General features: G+C 41.8%; 1 protein-coding gene across 1 annotated transcript in view; it reads right to left on the bottom strand.

Moving 5' to 3' along the window:
• Positions 1-1,983: 1,983 nt before the first annotated feature.
• Stam2 (signal transducing adaptor molecule 2) overlaps positions 1,984-22,104 on the bottom strand; it is a 49,052-nt gene continuing 28,931 nt past the window's right edge. The window contains exons 8-14 of the mRNA XM_057755571.1: positions 19,529-19,623; positions 17,205-17,287; positions 16,984-17,071; positions 15,402-15,456; positions 11,864-12,014; positions 8,404-8,573; positions 1,984-4,606 (exon numbers count right to left, since the gene is read on the bottom strand). Of these exons, the coding sequence (XP_057611554.1) occupies positions 4,378-4,606; positions 8,404-8,573; positions 11,864-12,014; positions 15,402-15,456; positions 16,984-17,071; positions 17,205-17,287; positions 19,529-19,623 (871 nt within the window). The 3' untranslated portion in view covers positions 1,984-4,377. The remainder of the gene's footprint in view (positions 4,607-8,403; positions 8,574-11,863; positions 12,015-15,401; positions 15,457-16,983; positions 17,072-17,204; positions 17,288-19,528; positions 19,624-22,104) is intronic.

Raw genomic sequence — 22,104 nt, 5'->3', positions numbered from 1 at the left:
TCATGATGGGCAGAGGAGTGGGTGGTAAGTCCAAATCAACAGCACTTTTGTTACCTGTCAACATCTCTGGCATAAAGGGAACAAATGCTTAAATACAAATGGGAAACAAATTATTGAAATGGATTATGGGTTAACAGGGGTTTTAGATTCATCTATCATCATGCACTTTCATTATGGTGTAGCAAGGGTTAAGAAAATACCTGCCCACTGGACAGCATGCATCTTTGACAACTCTTGTGTCAAGGTTTGTTTGGATGGACCCTCCAGCTCCCTGCAGGACCCAGAAAGCCCCATTCCTGTGTATATCTCCAAAGCCCAGTCTCCAAACAAAGAAATGGCACTAAAAGGCCCAGTTCTGAGTTCTTAATGGCTACTGTAGCTTCCTCCCCTGAAGTAGCCAGCTGCCCAAGTGTCCCCCTAAAGCGCTCAGCTTTTGACTATACTTGGGCACAAATCCAGGTTGCAGTGGACACATCATCACCCCTCGCCTACAACCTATAAAGTCTCCCTACTTTCGTTTGTGGGCATAGCTTCTCCAGCCTCCATCTCTGGGACTGGAGAACCCATCCGGGCGTTGCTTTGCCCAAATAAAGCTGCTCTTATACTTTTTCAATTCATCTTATAGCATCAGCAGAGAAACCTATTATTGAGTGGGGAGGACAGAAAACCTACTAATGTTAATGAGAGTTACCCAGAACTGGCTATGTGCTAATTTCCCAGGACTTTGTAATCAAGTGCCATAACTTTGGAGGCTTAATTAATTAAAGCAACAGATACTATTTTCTCCCAGCTCTGGAGGTTAGAAGTCTGCACCTGCAGTGCTCACAGAGCATGTGCCCTCAACAGCTCAGGGTGAAGTCCTGTCCCTCCCTGTTTTTTCTGTGGTTCTAGGCAGTCCTTACTTTCCTGTCTCCACTCCATGGGGCTTCATTCACTGGGTCCTGCCTTTCCATCTTTCCATCCAAGACACAATCATAGACTTACAACCCATCCAGTGTTGGAATGGTTTCTGCTCAACACCCTTAACTAACCTTATCTTCAGACTATTTCCAAGTAAGGTCACCTATGACATTCTAAGTAGCCATGGGTTTGAGGTAAAAGGGAAACTTCATTTTATTCTAGCACATAAGCCACATCATTCCTTTAGAGTCAGTTAAAAAAAAAAACTCTCAAATTCAATCTTAGCTTCACAAATTTATAGTAAGATTTCCCCAGGGTGGGGGGTGGGGAACAGAAACTTATAAAGAAAAAAATGAAGTCAAACAAGCTAACAAAATCAAACTGAGTCCTCCCTTTTATCTATGAGCTAAAGTTGATGTAAATAAAAAAGAAAACTACCTTTTGGTAGAATCATTAAGTCAGTGATACATTATTTATAATCTATTAGCATTAAAACCAACATTGGTAACCTGGTGTTGGTAGTAGCCTTTAATCCCAGTACTTGAAGGCAAAGGCAGATGTATCTCTGTGAGCTCAAGTGAGCTCTAGGACAGCCAGGGATATACAAAGAAACCCTGACTCAAAAACACAAAACAAAACAAAAACAAAAAAAATCAAAAACCACTGGGGTCACACTACAACAATTCAACAAGCCCTGTCCTAGAACTCAGGGGTCTTGCACTCTGTTTTCCCTAAGAAAAGTTTTAAAGGCGATCCCAGGGGTGGAGAGATGGCTCAGCTCTAGAGGACCCAGTTCAACTTCCAACACTCACGGTGGCTCAGGACCTACTCTCACTCCAGTGCGGGGATCTGATGCCCTCTTCTGGCCTCTGAGAGAACCAGGCATTCATGTGGTACACAGACATTCGAAGACAAAACACCTATATACATAAAAGAGAGAAGGATCCCTAAAGGCCCTCTTCACCCTTTTTGCAACACTGGGGTAAAATTTAAAGCCTTCCATATGTGAAGAACAAACTCTACCATTGAGTTATATCCCTAGACCAGTCATGTTTACAATTAGCTTTCAAAATGTGGATGAAACTTTATTATCATCTTCAATTTACAGTACAATCATTAGTCAGATACCAAGTATTTAAAAGAGCATAATGGAAATCCATCTTTAAATGCTAATAAAAAGATAATGTATAGATAATTTCGTAAACAAATTACCAAATAAAAAAATGCTGGTTGACGGTTCAATTTTCAAACATACCCCACTTTAATATTTAGGGGATGTTTTATATCATAAAATTCTTTTTTTAAAAGGATTTTTCTAATATATCAAGATTTATATGAAAAATGAAAATTTTTCTTAGAAAACATTAAATATGAACCCAATGTAGAAATATGAAGGTAGACTATTCCTTTGGCAGAAAATAAATAACTACAAACATCTTAAATTAAGTACAATTCATAGGATCATGGGAAGAAAAAAATATATCTTTACATTTCGTATTAATACTGAAACCAGATCAATACAGATTTAATATTATTTTATGCTTTCAATAACTGCACAACACAAATTTATGAGTGGATAAAATAAAATCATTTTGAGGAGGGAGAAACTTCTGCATATATTAAACTTCACAGACACCAATATATACTATTTATATACAGATCATGTCTTATTATTCCAAAACAGCTGAGCTTTACTGTCTGGTCCCCATTTAGTGAGTATGCAGTATTTACAATGACTTAAAGGCTTCTACTGAATAAAGCTTTCATAATTTAGACAAGAACTAAACCTGGAATGCACACACGCTGGGAAGAGAAAGGTAAGGTATGTCATTTATGCAGACGTTTTCCGGAGCAGCACTGGATATTTTAAATTTATTTCCTTAATTGTTAAAGAACACAAGATTTTTTTCCAAAAAAGTAAGGTGCCACGTTGCAGTACATTCTTGTAAGTACATAATGAGTTCTCCTGAAAGGAAATACGACATGTAAAACAGAACATGGGGTTTGGCTTAAGGCTGAAAACCTTTCCAGTCTCTGGTGCTAACATCAGACACTCACAGACACAGGCTTGCAGGTACTGACTGTTCTCTTCAGTGTGGGCCGTTTTATGCAGTAGCATGTTCTAGAATAAAGTTTCTTTGAAAAAAAGAATATCTGTAAATAGATTAATGATAAAATTTACAAATTGTCTTCCAAAGGATTTTTAATAGAAAGATTAAGTGCTTAAAAATATACAGAAGTGCATTCATGCAAAAATTTTTATTTTAAAAAATTAAGCTTGAAACACGTTTATAGTCTAAGTATAATGTATCTGAAGCCCGTGCATCTGTGTTTTCTAGTTTGTTGCTATGTAAAAAGTTGGTACAATAGAGTAGTGTGCAAAGTTTTAAGAGAAAACCCCTTTAGTTTATCACCAGCTCCCACAGTACGTAGGATCTAATGAACTAATTTATGCACTAATTTAAAACGTGACTTCAGAAAGACAGCCTGTCCTCTCCTGTCAGCCACACCCTTTCTACCAAATCACTGCCTGCAGTTTCTGCCAAGGCTCAGCTTTACTTCTGAGGGAACGCACAATTCCTCAGCAGCTTACCACTGGAATGTCAGTCACTTCTGTAAGAAGGTAACACACCCACCTCGCACTTCATCCCCAGGATGGTTTCTACCATGGCAGATTAGGAAGAAAGTCTCCCTAAGTATAGAAGGAAAGCCAAATGACAGCACCTTCATGAGACAAGGCCAAAGTCACTTGAAAAGGCCAACAGTGGCAATCCTAAAGACAGGGATTCCTCAGGGAAGTCTACCGTTGTACGGAGCATTCCTAGGCCCTCTGCTGTCGCAGGACTGGCTAACTGCTTAGCCACTTTTGCACTGACTGGCTTTCACTGCTAGTAACAGAAAACACTTTTGTTCCTTCCAAATTGCTCTTGCTTCTGTAGACAATTACATGCTAATTATTACTCAGCCTAACACTGAGAGCAGAACCGACAGCGCTGCAAACACAACTGTAATTTAAGGAGCCCACAGGAAATACACTGGCGAGCTAAAGGCTTACACTAAAAGTAATAGGGTGGGGGAAATTTGAAAAAAAAAAACGCAGACAAAAACACTTAAAGGTCTTCAGTGCTCCTCAAATCACATCTGAAAGGAAACAGTCGTTTCCTTAAAGAAAAAGTCTCAGCTCCTATTTTATACCATTGTAGTGTTATAAGGCTACTTATTCACTGAGGGCCCAGAAAGTACAGCAAAACTAACCTGAAACATCAGTAAGCTGCCTCTGATCAAAAGACGAGCTTCAAGAGAACTGGACTTTAAAAAAAAAAAAAACAACCCTTTTATGGCCTTCAGGGTAAGGTGAGTTTTGTGCTTTTTTATTCATGGTTCTTTCTGATTGAGAGGGGAAAGTCTTAGTATTTCCCATCAGAACCCTCTGGGTTGAGTGACACACATCCAGGGACTCCAACAGCCCTGGTGTCTCTAAAGGAGAGGCTGCTGGTGGTAGCTGGGGGGCGGCTGTGCGGCTGGAGGTGCAGGGACTGCCACTGGGAAGCCGGCCAGCTGTGGCAGCCCGGATGCTGTGTTCTGGTAAGAGGACACATCTGCTGACATCCCCACAGGCTGTGTGTAAGCAGTTAGACCTGCAGCTGACTGAAGATGAGAGCTCTGGTTCCCATAAGAAGGGCTGGAAACAGTGTCCTGTGCAGGGCTGCCAAGAAAATTCCACACAGAAATGACATTTAGGTTACATTACGGCAACAGAGCATCATGACAAACACTTCTCTTCCATCTTCTTTTCAAGCTTATGTAGTCATCAGATACTGTTTTTTTTTTGTTTTGTTTTGTTTTGTTTTTCGAGACAGGGTTTCTCTGTAGCTTTGGAGCCTGTCCTGGAACTCCCTTTGTAGACCAGGCTGACCTCGAACTCACAGAGATCCGCCTGCCTCTGCCTCCCGAGTGCTGGGATTAAAGGCGTGCGCCACCACTGCCTGGCGTGATTTTTATGCTTACTGAGAAGAGCAGGGCTGGAGAACTGACTCGGGGTAGAGACAGTGCACACCGTGAAAGCGCGAAGACCAGAACCTGCAGCACCAACTAACCCAGGACCGGGAGACAGAGGCAGCTTCCCTGCCTCATCAGTCTAGCCAAAACAAAGTGCTCGGCTCCAGATTCAGTGAGGGAATGCATCCAAAATAAATAAATAGACAGACAGAGAGGAGGACGGCGCTAGGGAGATGGCTCAGCAGTTAAGAACACTGGTTGCTCTTCCAGAAGACCCAGCTTGATTTCCAGCACCCACATGGCAGCTCACAATCATCTGTACCTCAAGCTCCTTCTGGGGATCTGGTATCTGTTTTGGCCTTGGAAAGCATCAGGTACACAAATGGTTCACAGACATGCACACAGACAGAACAATTTATTTGTTTGTTTTTTTTTTTGTTTTTCGAGACAGGGTTTCTCTGTGGTTTTTGGAGCCTGTCCTGGAACTAGCTCTTGTAGACCAGGCTGGTCTCGAACTCACAGAGATCCGCCTGCCTCTGCCTCCCAAGTGCTGGGATTAAAGGCGTGCGCCACCACCGCCCGGCTGGACAGAACAATTTAAAATAAATAACCAAACATTGGTGTAGATGAGACTGAAGAAGACGCCCTGACTGCTGGCCTCCATACATGTCCACATGGGTAGCAAACCAGAAAGGTAATGCAACCACATAAACCACACTGCACACACAAAGAAAAAGGAAATGAGAGGGATCAAGTGACAAAGGGGGCAAGAGAAATCCTGAAACACCCCAAAGAGACGGGGTGGGTGGGGGGGGGGCTTTCAAACAAACAAGTGAGGAAACTCAGTGAAGACAAAGAAGGACGAGCTACAGTGGAAGTAAGAAATCAGACAAAAAGCAAGCTGTTCCTTCACCCGAGATGACACTGAGTACTCATGTACTATCCATCCACCATCCATCCATCCATCCATCCACCTACCCGCCCATCCATCCATCCATCCATCCATCCATCCATCCATCCACCCACCTACCCACCCATTCACCTACCCATTCACCTACCCATCTATCTATCTATCTGTCTATCTGTCTGTCTGTCTGTCTGTCTATCTATCTATCTATCTATCTATCTATCTATCTATCTATCTATCTACCTACCTACCTATCTACCTACCTACCTACTTATCTATCTATCTATCTATCTATCTATCTATCTATCTTTATCTATCTATGTACTTATCTACCTACCTACTTATCCATCCATCCATCCATCCATCCATCCATCCATCTACTTATCTACCTACCTACTTATCCATCCATCCATCCATCCATCCATCCATCCATCCATCCATCTACTTATCTACCTACCTACTTATCCATCCATCCATCCATCCATCCATCCATCCATCCATCCATCCATCCATCCATCCAACTACTTATCTACCTACCTAATTATCTATCTATCTATCTATCTATCTATCTATCTATCTATCTATCTACCTACCTACCTACCTACCTACCTACCTACCTACCTACCTACCTACCTACTTATCCATCCATCCATCCATCCATCCATCCATCCATCCATCCATCCATCCATCTGTATTTTTGAAGGACAGGGTCTCAACTATGTAGACCAAGCAGACCTTGCACTCACAGAGATCTCAATTGCCTCTGTATCCAAAGTACTAAGACTTATATTTTTTATTTAAAACTCAAGGTTCCATACGATAGTTAGAACACAGTGTTGTTATCTTGGAGTCTCCTGTACATTATAGTAAGCTTTAAAGAATGAAGAAAAACAGGAAAAAAGGGGTATTGAAAAAAACAACAAAATCTAAGATGACAAGGCTTACTTAACTGGCTTTAACCTCGCACTGAAGAAGCAAACTGTTTTTGTCTGTGACCCCTATGACCTGCTTCAGAGAGCAGAGCCCTGTTCAAGATGAACCTCGCATCCACACACCCTAAGCTTTTATTTGACAAGACCTCAGCAACTGTGTACCACACAACTGTGTACCACACAACCGTGTACCCACACAACCGTGTACCCACACAACCGTGTACCCTGCACAACTGTGTACCCTGCACAACTATGTACCCACACAACTGTGTACCCTGCACAACTATGTACCAACACAACTGTGTACCCTGCACAACTCTGTACCTGCCCAACCTTGTACCCTGCAAAACTGTGAACCTGCACAACCGTGTACCCTGCATTGTGCATAGTACTTGATGGATCAGTCACTTAGACAGACAGACTGACTCACACTCTAAGTGGGAAATAAACCATACCAAATTATAAGATTTTGCTTTTCTCCTATTACTGCTATGACAGAGATTTATTAAAAACATATTTGATCTTAAACCACACCATATTTGTTGCTTACAGCAGAGGATTAATATATTGATATTACATTAGCTTTTTCTCATAATTTCTACTGTCACTCAGAATAATAAAACTGTCATTTAACCCACAGATACAGTTCATTAGTCTTTAAACTTCCTACTCATGGACTTTAAGTTGAAAAGGGACCCTGGAGGGTAACTACATATAATACTGAATACATATTTTCTGTGATAAAGTAAATAGATTGGAAGATTTAAAACATGATTATCAGAGAAATTTTTGTATAAAAATATTAAACCAAAGTCCATCATTCAAACTTATTTCCTTTTATGGATGAAGCAGTAATTTTTTTTTTTTTTAACATTTAGGAGTGCATACAAGTATCCTGACATTACTTCATTAGGCTAACTGACCACAGCATGCGTTAAGAACACCATGGCATCAATACCTATGAAGGACCACTACATACAAAATAAAGACTTTGTCTAGGAGCCAAGCAGTGGTGGTGCACACCCTTAACCCCAGCACTCAGGAAGCAGAGGCAGACAGTCTCTGTGAGTTCTAGGCTGGCCTCGTCTACAATGCAAGTTCCAGGACAGCTAAGGCTACATAGAGAAACCTTGTCCTTAAAAACAAAAAACAAAATAAAAAATAAAGAAAAGAAAAGAAGATTTTTGTTTAGGGTCTTAAATTATGTGTTTAAATCTAGCAATCATCAAGGTATTCGCTGAAGTAAAGGTAGCACCATTCTACTTGTTGAGAGCAGTAGTGGGCACTTTGGTGACTCCACCTTAAGAGTGAATGTTGAGAGCGGGGTATGGAGTGAATTCTAAAATAGACAGGGCTACATAGAAAAACCCTGTCTCAAAAAACAAACAAACAAGCAACAACAACAAAAGTAAAAATTAGGAATATTACTTAGTGTAAGAAGAATTTGTAGGGCCGGGCAGTGGTGGCGCACGCCTTTAATCCCAGCACTCAGGAGGCAGAGGCAGGCGGATCTCTGGGAGTTCGAGGCCAACTACAAGAGCTAGTTCCAGGACAGGCACCAAGGCTACAGAGAAACCCTGTCTCGAAAAAAACAAAAAAAAAAGAAGAGTTTGTAGGTTCTCAATCTAAAACTAAGAAAAATTAACACAGCTCTCCAAAACTTACCTTAAATATGGAGTTTGGACGGTATGTGTTGTTACTACGGAGTTCATATTTGGAGGCAGAGATCTCAGTGAGCCCATAGGATCAGGTGCTAGGCCATAGCTCTGGGCAACAGATACTTGGTGAATGTTATGACCCAGGTAGTTCCCACCATGCGTCTGAACTGGATATGTCTATTAATCAAAGAGAAAAAAAATGATACCTTGCTCTCTCAATCATTCACTAAACATATGCAAAACTGTAAGACTTAAAGGAAATAAAATTTTTAATTATTTGGGGAACAATCTGATTCTACCAATCTTTCCACACTGGAACAAAAAGTGGAGAGCTTCCAATTCAAGGTGTCTAACCAATGAACATTTACAATGTTTTTAATTGTTCTTTGACTTTCAGTTTTGAAGGAAAAAATGGGAACTATTTTAAAGTAGAAAGCTGAATCTATCAAGAGTGCTTATTAATAACATACATCTTGCCAGAGCCTTCCCTGACCACTCCAGGCCACCACGATAATGACCAGTCTCGGCACTCTCGTTCCAGGATGCCTCCCCCAGCTCCTCCCCAAGCCCTCTCTGCACTGTGCACATCTCCTGCTACAGTGCTTTAAATGAAAATGTTCCCCACAGGCTCACAGGAAGTGACACTATTAGGAGGTGTGGCGTTGTCACTGGGGATGGGCTTTGAGGTTTTAGGTTTAAGCCCAGTGTCGCTCTCTCCTCCTACGCCTGCAGATCTAGATGTAGAACTCTCAGCTCCTTCTCCAGCACCACGTCTGCCTGCACACATGCTTCCTGCCATGGTGACAATGCACTTAACCTCTGAACTGTAAGCCACCCCAATGAAATGCTTTCCTTTGTAAGAGTTGTCCTGGTCATGATGTCTCTTCACAGCAATAAAGCCTAAGACACCTACCTGCCTTCAGAAGGTAAGAGAGAAAGAAGCTGTGAGGATAAGACAAAACGCATCCTTAGGAAACCCCAATCACAAGATTCTTACGTCTATCTATGCAATTCGCATAGGTCAGCTCCCTAAGGATGGAGTCTATCGGTCTACTCAAAATAGCATTCAAAACAATTCGTATGTTTAATAAATACTATACAGTAGTAATCACTGGTGTAGTTTTGTTTAAAGCAAAGATCACATTAAAATTTAGAATAGTAGGCATGTCACATAAACTACATTAAGTCCCATGACATTATCTCTCTTTAGCAATGACTGGCAGCCCACCGCTAAGAGGCTGAGACTGTAAGCACCGATAAGCAGCTCATGGTTTAAGTATCCTCTCAGACATAACTAATGGTGCTGTAACTCCATCTACTCTTAGTAGATAAATTTTTCAAAACAGAATGGGAATTTTTGGATACTTCAAATAAACTCACACATGAATTCATATACTAAGAGGCTGTGTGAAAAAAGTAAACCCTTGGGAAGCCATAAGGCAAAGAAGAACAGCTGTGCATCGACTGCAGACAGACCTGGCACAGGAATGGCCACCCTTCACAGACACACAGTCTACTGCACAGTGGGACAGACATTTCTACTCCACTCCACTTTCATAGAAGCAACAAATATAGTTTTGAAAACAGAAGTAACAGTGGATAAACTTCAAGAGTCTTTTTGTACCCAGAAATTCTTTCTAAGCTCATACGTAATTTTCAGAAAGTTCACAGCACCATGATAAATGCTTCTCTGGTGTGACAGTTACCACAGTAACCTTTTAAAAAAACTTAGCAATTGTGTCACATCACCTGAGTTATGCTCCCACACTCTACTTTTCTCCTTGGTGTCTCCTTCACACACTCTACTCGTTTTCATAAATTAACACAAATTTTGCTCATTCATGTTCAATATAAATTTAATTGGACAAAATTTGAAAAATATTTCAGAATTGGGGATATTTAAAAACCTAAGTTTTCTAATGTCAGATGGCAAGCACAAAAACATGGGACGTACAAGAAAGTGATGTTGATGTTAATGGTCAGCTTACGACAATGCACCCCAGGGGCCTGCAGCAAAGCTTTATTACACAGACTTATTTTGGTTGTTTGAGACAGGGTTTCCCTGTGTGGCCCCAGCCATCTTGGAACTCACTCTGTAGACAACGCTGGCCTCAAACTCAGACATCCATCTGCCTCTTCCTCTCAAAGGTGTGTACCACCACTGCCTGCTTTTTTTTAAACATTTTGAAGTCACGAGTCTAAGAAAATATAAGGCATGCTCTGAGAATAAAAAAGCTCTTAGATGCAGAGACCCACAGCCAAACACTAGGCAGAGCATGGGAATCCTGCAGAAAAGGGGGAGGAAGGATTGTAGGAGCCAGCGGGGTCAGGACACCATAAGAAAACGGCCCACACTAACCAGGGTTAATAGGGGCTCACAGAGACTGATGCAACAATCACAGTCTGCCCTAGGTCTTCTGCAGATATGTTCTGGTTCTGTAGCTTGCTGTTGTCTTGTCCAGCCTTAGGAGGGAATGTGCCTCGTCTAACTGTAACTTGATATGCCATATTTGGTTGATATCCCTGCCTGTCCTTTTCTTTTTTTTTTTTTTTTGAAAAAAAATTTTCCGCCTCCTCCCCGCCTCCCATTTCCCTCCCCCTCCTCCCACCCCTCTCCCCCTCCCCCCACTCCTCTTCTCCTCCCTCTCCAGTCCCAGGAGCAGTCAGGGTTCCCTGCCCTGTAGAAAGTCCAAGGTCCTCCCCCCTCCATCCAGGTCTAGGAAGGTGAACATCCAAACTGGCTAGGCTCCCACAAAGCCAGAACATGAAGTAGGATCAAAACCCCGTGCCATTGTCCTTGGCCTCTCATCAGCTCTCATTGTCCGCCATGTTCAGAGAGTCTGGTTTTATCCCATGTTTTTTCAGTCACAGTCCAGCTGGCCTTGGTGAAAGAAACACTTGATCTCCTTGTTGAACAGAGTTTACACAGCACACCAAAGGCTGGGCTGTGTGCTGGGAGGTTTGCCTTCCAGTTCTTTGGTGCTCGAGAGCTAACTTTGCCAGCGAATAGATGAATGTGATAGTGACCCCACAGGTGGTTGGGATATAACGCGAGGATTTGCTGGAGGAAACGGGTTACTGAGAACGTTCAAAGGTTTAGGTCGGGCCCCAGATCTTCACTGTTCCGCTTCCCAGCTGCCATGAGGAGGGAGTGGCTGTGCTCCACATGTTCTTCCAGGCCCAGGGCAATGGCGCCAGCTGGCCATGAACTCAGACATTTGGAATCATTAGGCCAAGCAAACTTCTCCTCCTTTTAGCCCATTTTTCTCCAGTACTCCATCACAGTGAAGGGAAGCTGACCCAGGCAACTTTAAAATTTCTTTGGGTTGTAAGCCTAGCCTTTAGTGGCAGAGCCATCCCTCCAACCCAAGTTTTATAATGTTATTCAAGGGCAATAGATCTTTAATATTATGCTCTTAAACATTTAACTTTAAAAAGCTGGCTACTTTCTTGAAAGCAATGCTTACCTGCACTGGAAGCCCAGCTGCTGTGGATGGGTAGTGCGCTGGGTGAAGCTTGGAGTAGACCGGGTAGACAGGCGCGTCATTAACCAGCTTGTTGTACAGGTCCAGCGCTTCCAAGACCTTCACGTTCAACTCAGACAGCTCGGAATGCCGCCTGAGAGAGAAGAAAGGTATTGTCACAGAAATGTACAGGATTGTTTGAGTTTAGTGTTTCTATTCATCTTCAAAAGGCTGTTTTCACACGCAAGGAAAGGACAGTCATAGAGGGAACCTGAGAGGAGAAGCTGTTGAATTCAGTCAACAGCTCGGCTGGGAAAGTTAGGTCTCTACCTCATAATTGAAATCAATTCATAATTTGTACTAGAATTTACTTTAATATATTATAGATTTATGTTGAAAATTCAATTACGAAGAAAAATAGTCCCATTTCAGTAAAAGTCTAAGCCTTAATTATAAATCTCACTAGCACAGTGTGCAGGTGATACCCAGAGCATCTGTGACTTAAACAAGAGCACAATGGGAAAAAAAAAAATCATACACATTTTAACTTGCTTAGATCCATGAAAGGTCAACTAAAGAAATATTTAACTCCCCTTCTGCTATACGATGACATGGGTGAGAAAAAGATGCCCCCTCCCTCCACCCCTGGCTACCTGTGGTAGACATGAGAGCTGACCCCGGCGCTCTGAGAAGAGGCAGAGAACGAGCCCTGCCCTACATCAGCTGCAGCACACAGAAGAGCGGGCCCTGCTCCCCACCTGAGCAGCACACTAGAGCTGACCCTGTTGGTAGCAGGAGAGCCAGTCCCGAGGGTATGAGAGCAGGAGAGATGCCCCTTACAGCAATCAACAATCAGGAGAGAGGGCCCTGGACTTTGCCTGTGCAAAACAGTAGAGCTGGCCTTGCCCCATGCTATAGTATGGTGAGCTAGCCAAGGCAGTGCTGGAGAGCTCATCTGGGTAGTGACGATGAGGAAAAGTGCTGGCAAGCTACCAACCTGGCTACCACCCAGGCTCAGAACCAAGACTATGAGTTGGCTCACCCCCCAAACCCCAATCTATTAACTGCTGGAGCATGTGAAGAGGAAGAACCTACAGATCCAAAGCAGCAGGATCCCCATGACACAAGACAACAGGATAACCAAGAGGAGCCCCAGGGAGATCTCAATACTGATAGTGTAGCATGAACCAGGTCCTCAAAGCATACCAATCACAGCAACAATGAACACTTGCAAGTAAAGATGAACGGACTAAAAGGTAAACTGTGCTTCAACAGCCACACTACCGCTGCCACAACAAGGCTTTCTATTTGTTTGTTTGTTTGGTTTTACATTTAAATTTAGTTTTGATTTCAGGGAAGGCTGCAAGGGCAGAGGACAGAAGGCAGATTTGAGGAGATGGGGAGATAAGTGGGATTGGAATGCATGATGTAAAATGTAGCGAGCTGCGTGAAGCCACACCTGATGGCAATGTAGAGAGCTGCGTGGAGTCGCACCTGATGGTGCTGGCTCCCGCCCTCCGTGATCCCAAAAGCGAGTGCTCTCTGTGATAATCAACTCCTAATATCAACTAGGCCTGACTTATGCTATTATCATGCAATGATTGTCAGCTGCTTGCATATGCGTGGACCTATGAGCAGTGCCCACCTGGCAATCCAGGATTGGTAGCCCAGGCCTACTTAAGGGCTGGGAGAGGTTTGCCCGAGAGAGGAGAAAAGGAGGGAGAAAGAGATAATTGTAAAAAGGTCCTGAAATAAAACTGCAGTGAGAAGAGCTCCGGTGGTCGCGTCATCCTTGCTGGACAAGGGGGACCGTGACAGTAAAATCCACAAAGAATCAATAAAAATAAAACAAAAAATTATTTAAATATTACCAAGAAAACACAAGTAAAATATACACACACACACACACACAAGCTAGTCCCCACTATTCTTTATTCACTTGGTGTTTTGAGGAAGTAAAAATAAAACCAGATATTTTATTGTATAACAAACAACAAATTCAAACATTGCCCAGGGAACATACAGCAAAAACCCTCTGATTTAGTACAATTCTGTCTAGTCCCCTAGAAGTAATAAATGGCAACTTACAATGGACCAATTTGTACAAGTTAAATGGCTACTTTTTATCTGGTCTAAAGCACCTACGTGAAGGTGATTCAGAGACAGGTATCCCGAGCTTTAATTCCTTTACAAAGTTTTCTTTAGTGACATTCTTTTTATTGAACAAAAATAAGGTTACACTGTCATATCTTCCCTTATATATGGCATCATTCCATATCAACAAATATTTATCAATGGCAATGATTTCTACTATGAAATACATAATGTTTAATTTTGAAAACCAATCTCACACTGAAAGGCATTTTAGTTAGCTGCATTTTTATAGTCATAAATATCACTGTGCTGTATACCACACCATCTGATCATTGAATATCTTCCCAGGTTTAGTATGGACTTTAAATGGCTTGGGTGATTTTACGGTCCAAGAAAATGTATGCCTATACTCCTAGTCACACCTGTGGCAATCTGGTCATTTTCTTTCTCAACTTTTCCAGTTGGTTACTCACTAATACTTCATAGAAGATGTGTAAGTAGGCCTGTGATTCACAAAGGATTTGTATGTTATGGAGGAGCTAGAGAGATGGCTCAATTGTTAAGTACATTGTCTACTCGTCCAAAGGAGCCAGGTTTGATTCTCAGCTTATAACCATCTATAACTCCAGTTCTAGGGGATCTGATGCCCTCTTCTGGTCTCTGCATGCATCAGGCACATACATAATGCACAGACATACATGAAAGCAAAGTACTTATAAAATAAAAATAATTTAAAAATACTCTATGGAACAAAACTATTTTTCTTTGAATGAATCATCAAGTTTGCTATTCCTACTTTAAAAACTGTATTAGAAAATTAAACAATTCTTTCCTTCCTGTACTATTTTAGGGGCTGGAAAGGGAGAAGAATGGAGACTAACTCCTTCCCCTGGACTTTCTCCTTCCAGTTCAGAGAGAGCTGGCAAATGGCAGAATGGCTCAGTCTGACGGCTGACAGCCGGCTCACCCCCCAGTGCTGCTGCCCCTTCTCCAGACAGGGGATCTGAAAGGGCAACAGCAACACAGAGACACGAGAGAAAACAGGAAAAGTCTCTACATTGCATTTAGCTCCCCAAACTAGACAAATTTTCTTTGTAATGTACACAGATGTCACTTTTGGGTGTGTAGCACGTCAATGCTTGTCTAAAACTCTCATTTGCATTTTGTCCTCAATTCACTTTATTCTTAATTACTCAATTCCAGCTCTGAAACAAAGTGACTGGTGCGATCCAATGCAAGAGTCCACTATTCTATCACATCAGATCACTACCGTTGATGAAAAAGAATGTTCTCGGAATAAACACAGCAACCAGCTCTAAGACTCTGCCAACTAAATAGGAACTGCAATAGATTTTACAGTTCCAGAAACACTTTCTCCAGCTGGAAGCTCACTTACAACAAGCAAACATGGAAATGATACTGTTTTCCAGTGCAAGAAAAACCTCACCTATCAATCTCTTCAAGTTTTTCATCTATCATTGGACCCATCTGTTGGCATATATCTGTAAATACAGAAATAATTACAAACACAGAAACTTAATGCAGCTCAAGTCATTTCAACAATCTTTAAACAAGAGAACATGCATCATAATATAAAATACTGAGAAATAAACTTATGCTAGAGATGATAAAAGATCTATTCTTATCAACATTTACAGCACCTTTACTGTTATATAAGACTATCGCAGACCAAGGTAAGGTCAAGATTAGAATAAAATCCCATCTTGTTCCTGGAGTCATTAACCAAGTTTATAGGGGTAACTGACAGTTATCCCAAAGTCTGAAGAGATCTGCGGAATTACTAGGTAAGTACAGTGAACCTGACCCACACTGTATAAAGTATGTCCACATGTGCATGCACATTAAATAGGAGCATTTTTCATTTATTTAAGACTTTTTAAAATGCAAGGCTGATAAGATACCTAAGCAGATAAAGGAGTCTGCTACACAAGCCCGGTGACCTAGTTTGATCCTAAGGACCCTCCTGTGGGACAGAGGCACCTCCAGGAAGGACCGTCCTGTGGGACAGAGGCACCTCCCGGAAGGACCTGCCTGTGGGACAGAGGCACCTCCAGGAAGGACCCTCCTGTGGAACAGAGGTATCTCCAGGAAGGACCCTCTTGCGGGACAGAGGCACCTCCAGGAAGGACCTGCCTGTGGGACAGAGTCACCTCCAGGAAGGACCTTTCTGTAGGAAAGGCACCTCCAGGAAGGACCGTCCTGTGGGACAGAGGTAACGGCAGAAAGCCATCCTCTGCACCCCACATGTGCACATGGATATTCGCCCACACCATATACCATGCACATGTATAAAAACATATAAAAAATAATAAAAAATAAGTACTTCATATATTTCCAAACAATAAAAACACAAATATAATGGGGAAAAGCTCCATATTCAGAGCCAAGCTTCCTTCTATAAAAAACAAAAATTAAGATTTCTCTATGTACTGTATTTTTTCCAAAGGAAATTGTTTGGTTTTGTGGGTGTTTTGACAAGGTCTCCCTTCATAGTTCAGACTGGCCTTGTACTCATGACAACCGTCCTGCCTTAGCTTTCTTCATGCAAGAATTATATGTACAACCTCCTATCCCCAGATCCCCAAAGTACTGCAGGTTTGTGTTTGCTTTTTGGTTGGCTGGTTGGTTTTGGTGTAGAAACCCAAGAAGGATTCTTAAAACACAAAAGAATATCTGTTTTGCTTTAATCTCTTAGTGATAAAAGGATACACAGTAAGGAGACCATTAAACAAAACAAGCACTTTTAGGTGTAGATTTGATTGATTTAGTAGGTTGTTATTTCTAACTCTTCCCTTTCTGTGGCCAACTTCACAATGACTTAAGGAACACAAGGACTCCCTTTGTGAACGGCCATGACGATGCCTTAAGTGACCCTTTCACTACTTTATTACACACGTCTGGTTTTCACCAGAATTTCAAATCTCAGAAAGCAAACTGGAGGCAGAAAAAAAAAACCCTCAAGACACTATAAACAGGTAATATATATGTCAAGCGGTTTTAACTAATACCTTCTAAGTCCAAGAGCTCTTGGGAGTCAGGTTTTGAATCCTTCGGATCTATACTCTGGAGAACCTGCAGGGCTCTATCCATTTTATCCTAAAAAAGGAACAGGTGACACTAAGAAGTCCAAAGAGTTACCTTTGCTGAACAGAAAAGCACTGTTCCCAGACATCCTCAAAGATAAAACATCTTTAAAATCTTGGTAGTTTATTAAACAAAAGGATGTTACCTCATCTATATAAACAGGCTCAGGCTCCGATTTCTTAATTTCCTCCACTTCATCATCAAGTACATTCAATTTGTCCACCGTTGCTATGGAAACAAAGTGAGTTATAAGTTCTTCAACATTTACTTTGGTGATGTAGTCATTTATTTCTAAGTGGTCTATTATTATCCATGGGTGGGAAGGGCTCTTTGGTCATCACACTTCATAATCAGGATATCACATACAGTCATTCATCACACACAATATTTATTCAGCACTCAAAGTGTGCCAAACCTCCTTCCCAGTACTTATGCACACACCAGTTAATAGGCAGAAGAATCGCGTGCTCAAGGACCTACATTCGAGTAGGAAAGTGAGCAGCATTTGCAGGCGCTGTCACTACAGTCACTTAGCTGAAAACTGAATGTTACCACCGGGGCGAAGAAATACACAAGCGAACAGACTCTATCCCTAAGCCAGTTAGTTCACTTATAACTGTTACGTTCCATCTATACTCTAACCTTCTATATTTATAAATAAAAAGCCCAGCCTGTATTTCCTATCTGAAGAAAATATAGACCTGATTTAACCTAACTCTGATAGTTAAAATAGTACAAAGCTAAAACAACAAAAAAGTATTTCATAGAGAGGATGTTGAAAAATGATTTATAAATATACATATCCTGAAGCTGGGCGGTGGTAGCGCACACCTTTAATCCCAGCACTCAGGAAGCAGAGGCAGGCGGATCTCTGTGAGTTCAAGGTCAGTCTGGTCTACAAGAGCTACGGAAGGAAGGAAGGAAGGAAGGAAGGAAGGAAGGAAGGAAGGAAGGAAGGAAGGAAGGAAGGAAGGAAGGAAGGAAATATATACATATCCTGAAAACTATCTAACACAGGTTCCCTGGACGGGGATGGAGAGATGGCTCAGTGGTTAAGAGCACTGTTTGCTCTTTCAGAGGACTGGGTTCAATTCCCAGCACCCACATGGCGGCTCCTGTCTGTAACTCCAGTTCTAGGGTACTAGAGTTACAAAATACCACTGCACATAAATTTAAAAAACAAACAAGTTCCCTGGAGCAGTGCTAAAATGCACTTAATTTTAATTAAATTTTGACTGAAATCAAGTTACTATAAAAAACAATGGAAACAAAGAATGGAGTCCAGCAGGCGCCCAACTTAAGTATCTGGCTAACTTTGAGTTATACATAAAGAAAGCTCAACAAAACACAGGGGTGAGATCAAGACTACCTTTTACTGGTTAAAAATAATATTACTAAAGGAAGACTGGGAGCAAACCTAGGGCTGTGCACATGCTAGGACTAGGAAATCACTTACTGAAATACACTCCCAGCTGAATACTGTTGAAACAGTAGGTCAGACTCTTCAAACTAGGCCAAGGCAGGGAAATCACAGTATAGGATGTCTGCCATGGTTTACAAAGTTATCTGAAAAGTTCCCAGGGCTCCCACCCCCTAAGAAAGCCTGAGAGAAAGCAATGTACTCTGCAAACACACGAGTTAAGTCTCCCCTTCACCCAACTTCAGTCCTCTGAGGGACTCACTAGCCGCATACCAAAGCTGTACACAATGGCTGCAGTTTTCAGTGCATGCGCTTTCTGCAGCTGTGTGGCAGCAGCTGTCTAAATGCACTGTAAGCAAGCCTGGAGGCCTCTAAATCCAATCCCTCGCTACAGCTCCTCCCCCTGCAGCGGAAGTACGGATTTCATAACAGTGTGAGTGCAGAAGGACTGAACCAGCATTACTCTAAGCTGCTTCTGTTCACCTCAGATCTCCACAGCATGCCCGGAGAACAAATGCCATGTTCTCAGCCAGCACGCTGACTACACGCTTTATAGCTGCAGATGAAAGTCAGCACTGGCTGCCTGGCTGTGTGGGTCCCACCTTCACTATGGTTCGCAAACACGTCTGTGCAGATCACATACAAACTGCTTCTCAAGTTTTCACTGAAATACTTTACATCATCGTCACTATACTCATCAAAACTCAAAGACCTGAAATACAAAGTAAGGGCTTGGAACTGACATGAGCCAAATTAGTTCCTTAACCTAGTTAAATTACACTGCAAAACCTATAGAGAAACAATAAAAGGAAAGTAAATACTAATCTACTCCTCTTTTTCCTTTTGCCCCTGGCTAGCCCAGAACTCACTATCTATGTAGTTCATGAACTTAGAGATCTGCCTGCCTCTTCCTCCCGAGCACCAGAATTAAGGTGTGGCTGCCGCGCCCAGCTCTCCTCCTCTCTTCAGTGTCTATAATACAAGTCAAGGGAAAACAACTTCAACAGAGTGAGGTGTCTCTGAGGAAGCAGGACCCTTTGTTAACTCACCTGCCTCAGGCTCTGTGTTTAAGTTAGTCGTGACAAAGTTAGAGGGGAAGAGTCCTATTCCTCTGTGGCTCTCTCCTTTCCACCAATTGGCATCACTGAAAACAGAGCAGGAAAACGGTCAGCGGGAAACTGAACACAGCTGCGTATTCTACACCTTAGCTCACATTAGCTGTACAAGCTGTTCTCTTAGAGCAGCACAGGGGGGGACGCCTGTAATACCTGCACGGTCACGGCAGAAATCATTTTCTTCACAAATTAATGGAAAGATATTTTAAAAAAAAATACAAATCAAAGAAAATCTATATCCCCTTACTAAATTTTAAAGCAGTTTTCCATGACTAAGCCCCAAGCCCAAATCCTTCCATCTACAGTAGCAGCATCCAAGCTAGACAGCAGCTCCCCCCACCTTTTCCACCCTTTCACAAGCAGACAGCTAAACCGACACTCATATGGAGACATGTGTTACTCCACAGAGCGCCTTTTAGTTTACTACTGTTAGAAGTTTTTAAAATTTTATAGATTACTACTTCTGGAACCTGCTCATTCCTTTCAAAGTTCTATTGAAGTACACATTATATTTAATTTACTCATTTCTGTGAAGATGGACTTTTTAGGTCATTCCAGGTCATTCCCAATCTCTCAACAATAAAAAGACTGAATAATGCAGGGTGGTGGTGGTGCACGCCTTTAATCCCAGCACTCAAGAGGCAGACTCAGGTGGATCCCTGAATTTGAGGTCAGCCTGGTCTACAGGGTGAGTTCCCAGACAGCCAGGGGTACACAGATAAACCCTGTCTCAAAAAACAAACAAATCAACAAACAAAAGACTGAATAGCAACAATTCTGGATTAGAAGGCCCGTAAGGAACAACTACTCTAGGTTCCTGCAAGCTAGGTGTGATGCATATGCCTATAGTTCTTACTACCTGGGAAGGATCACTTGAGCCCAGGAGTTCAAGGCCAGTCTGGACAAAATGGCAAAACAATGAAACCCTGTCTCCCCAAAACAGGAGAATGGGGGAAGAGGGAGACAACACAGACAGCTTACTGGCTCATGGATATAAGCATGCTCAGTTTTACAGATATGTCAGGAGGTTGTTTATAAATGTTCTTTTACATTTAAAGGGGGATACGATATAGGTGTGAATAATTTACATTGATATGGATTTTGCTTTAGTGATTTAAATTTAAGGTCAACTTTGTTATATGTATATATGTTTCTGATATTGATTAAGGTATTGTGATTGTGTAGTTCATTTAAAAATGTAATGTATATAGGTTGTTAATGGATAATCATTAATAATAGTCAAGTTTGTAGTCATGTTAGTTAGATTTTCTAGATGTACATAGATATAGTTTAGATAGGCATTCTTCATATCTTTCAAAGATTATAGAATATGGCATTTTAAATGTTTTAATAACTTAGGGTTTTTCATGACAATGAGACACTCTGCTCCTGGCAGCACCAATCTACTTCAAGAAGAAGATGGGCATCGAAGAGGCACTTTATGGAGTTTGATAGCCATTTGGGCAAGAAACTGCTCTTGCCTGGACTGTTGCATAAACTGGACACAAAGAACCCACAGAGAGAGGACTGCTGAACTTGCCTAAAGGTGAGATGATCTTTCGGGGTTCCTGATTTATGAAAGAGTCTGCGAGACATTCTGCAGGACACAGCAGATAGTGACTGAACTGCCTTTGAAATTTCCTGCTTCATGGAAACGTCTCTGGATACTATGGGCCTGAAGGCTGAAGATGGATGCCCCAACGGTACAGAGGAACTTTGGGTGACTGTACAGGCAGCGAGATGTCTCTGTCATTTCTAGAATTTTGAAAATTGCTTACTTTTTGTTTGCTTAGGTAATATTGTATTCTTCTGGAGTCTTTGATGGAGTTGAAGAATAGATAGATAGTTATAGTTTTCCATTGTTATGATAAAAGATAAAATAGATATAAATATTGTAACTGTAATTCTTGCTTGATAACTGTTTTGTTATATGTAATTTTGCTATGTTAAAGTTAAAGCCTTCCTTTTTTTGTTTAAACAGAAAAAGGGGAAGTGATGTGGGAGTGTCATATATCAATCTGTTGATTTCATTGGTTAAGTAATAAAGAAACTGCTTGGCCCTCATAGGTTAAAACATAGGTGGGTGGAGTAAACAGAACAGAATGCTGGGAGGAAGAGGAAGTGAGCTCAGACTCGACAGCTCTGCTCTCTGGAGCAGAGGCCATGCTCCCCTCTCCCGGCCAGACGCCATAAAGCAAGCCGCCAGGTCAGACATGCTGAATCTTTCCCCGTAAGACTGATGCTACACAGATTATTAGAGATGGGTTGATCGGGATATGAGAATTAGCCAGTAAGGGCTAGAGCTAATGGGCCAAGCAGTGTTTAAAAGAATACAGTTTGTGTGTTGTTATTTCGGAGCATAAGCTAGCCAGGCTGGGAGCTGGGTGGCAGGAACACAGCCTGCAGCTCCCACTACAGAAACCTTGTCTCAGAAAACAAAAAAACAAGAAACAAGAACAAAAAAGAGAACACTATGTCTACCACGAACAATTAAGCAATAAACCCAGAAC

The sequence above is a fragment of the Chionomys nivalis genome, chromosome 22 (assembly GCF_950005125.1).
Source record: "Chionomys nivalis chromosome 22, mChiNiv1.1, whole genome shotgun sequence".
In the NCBI taxonomy this organism is placed as follows: domain Eukaryota; kingdom Metazoa; phylum Chordata; class Mammalia; order Rodentia; family Cricetidae; genus Chionomys; species Chionomys nivalis.
This window is presented reverse-complemented; position numbering and strand designations above follow the sequence as displayed.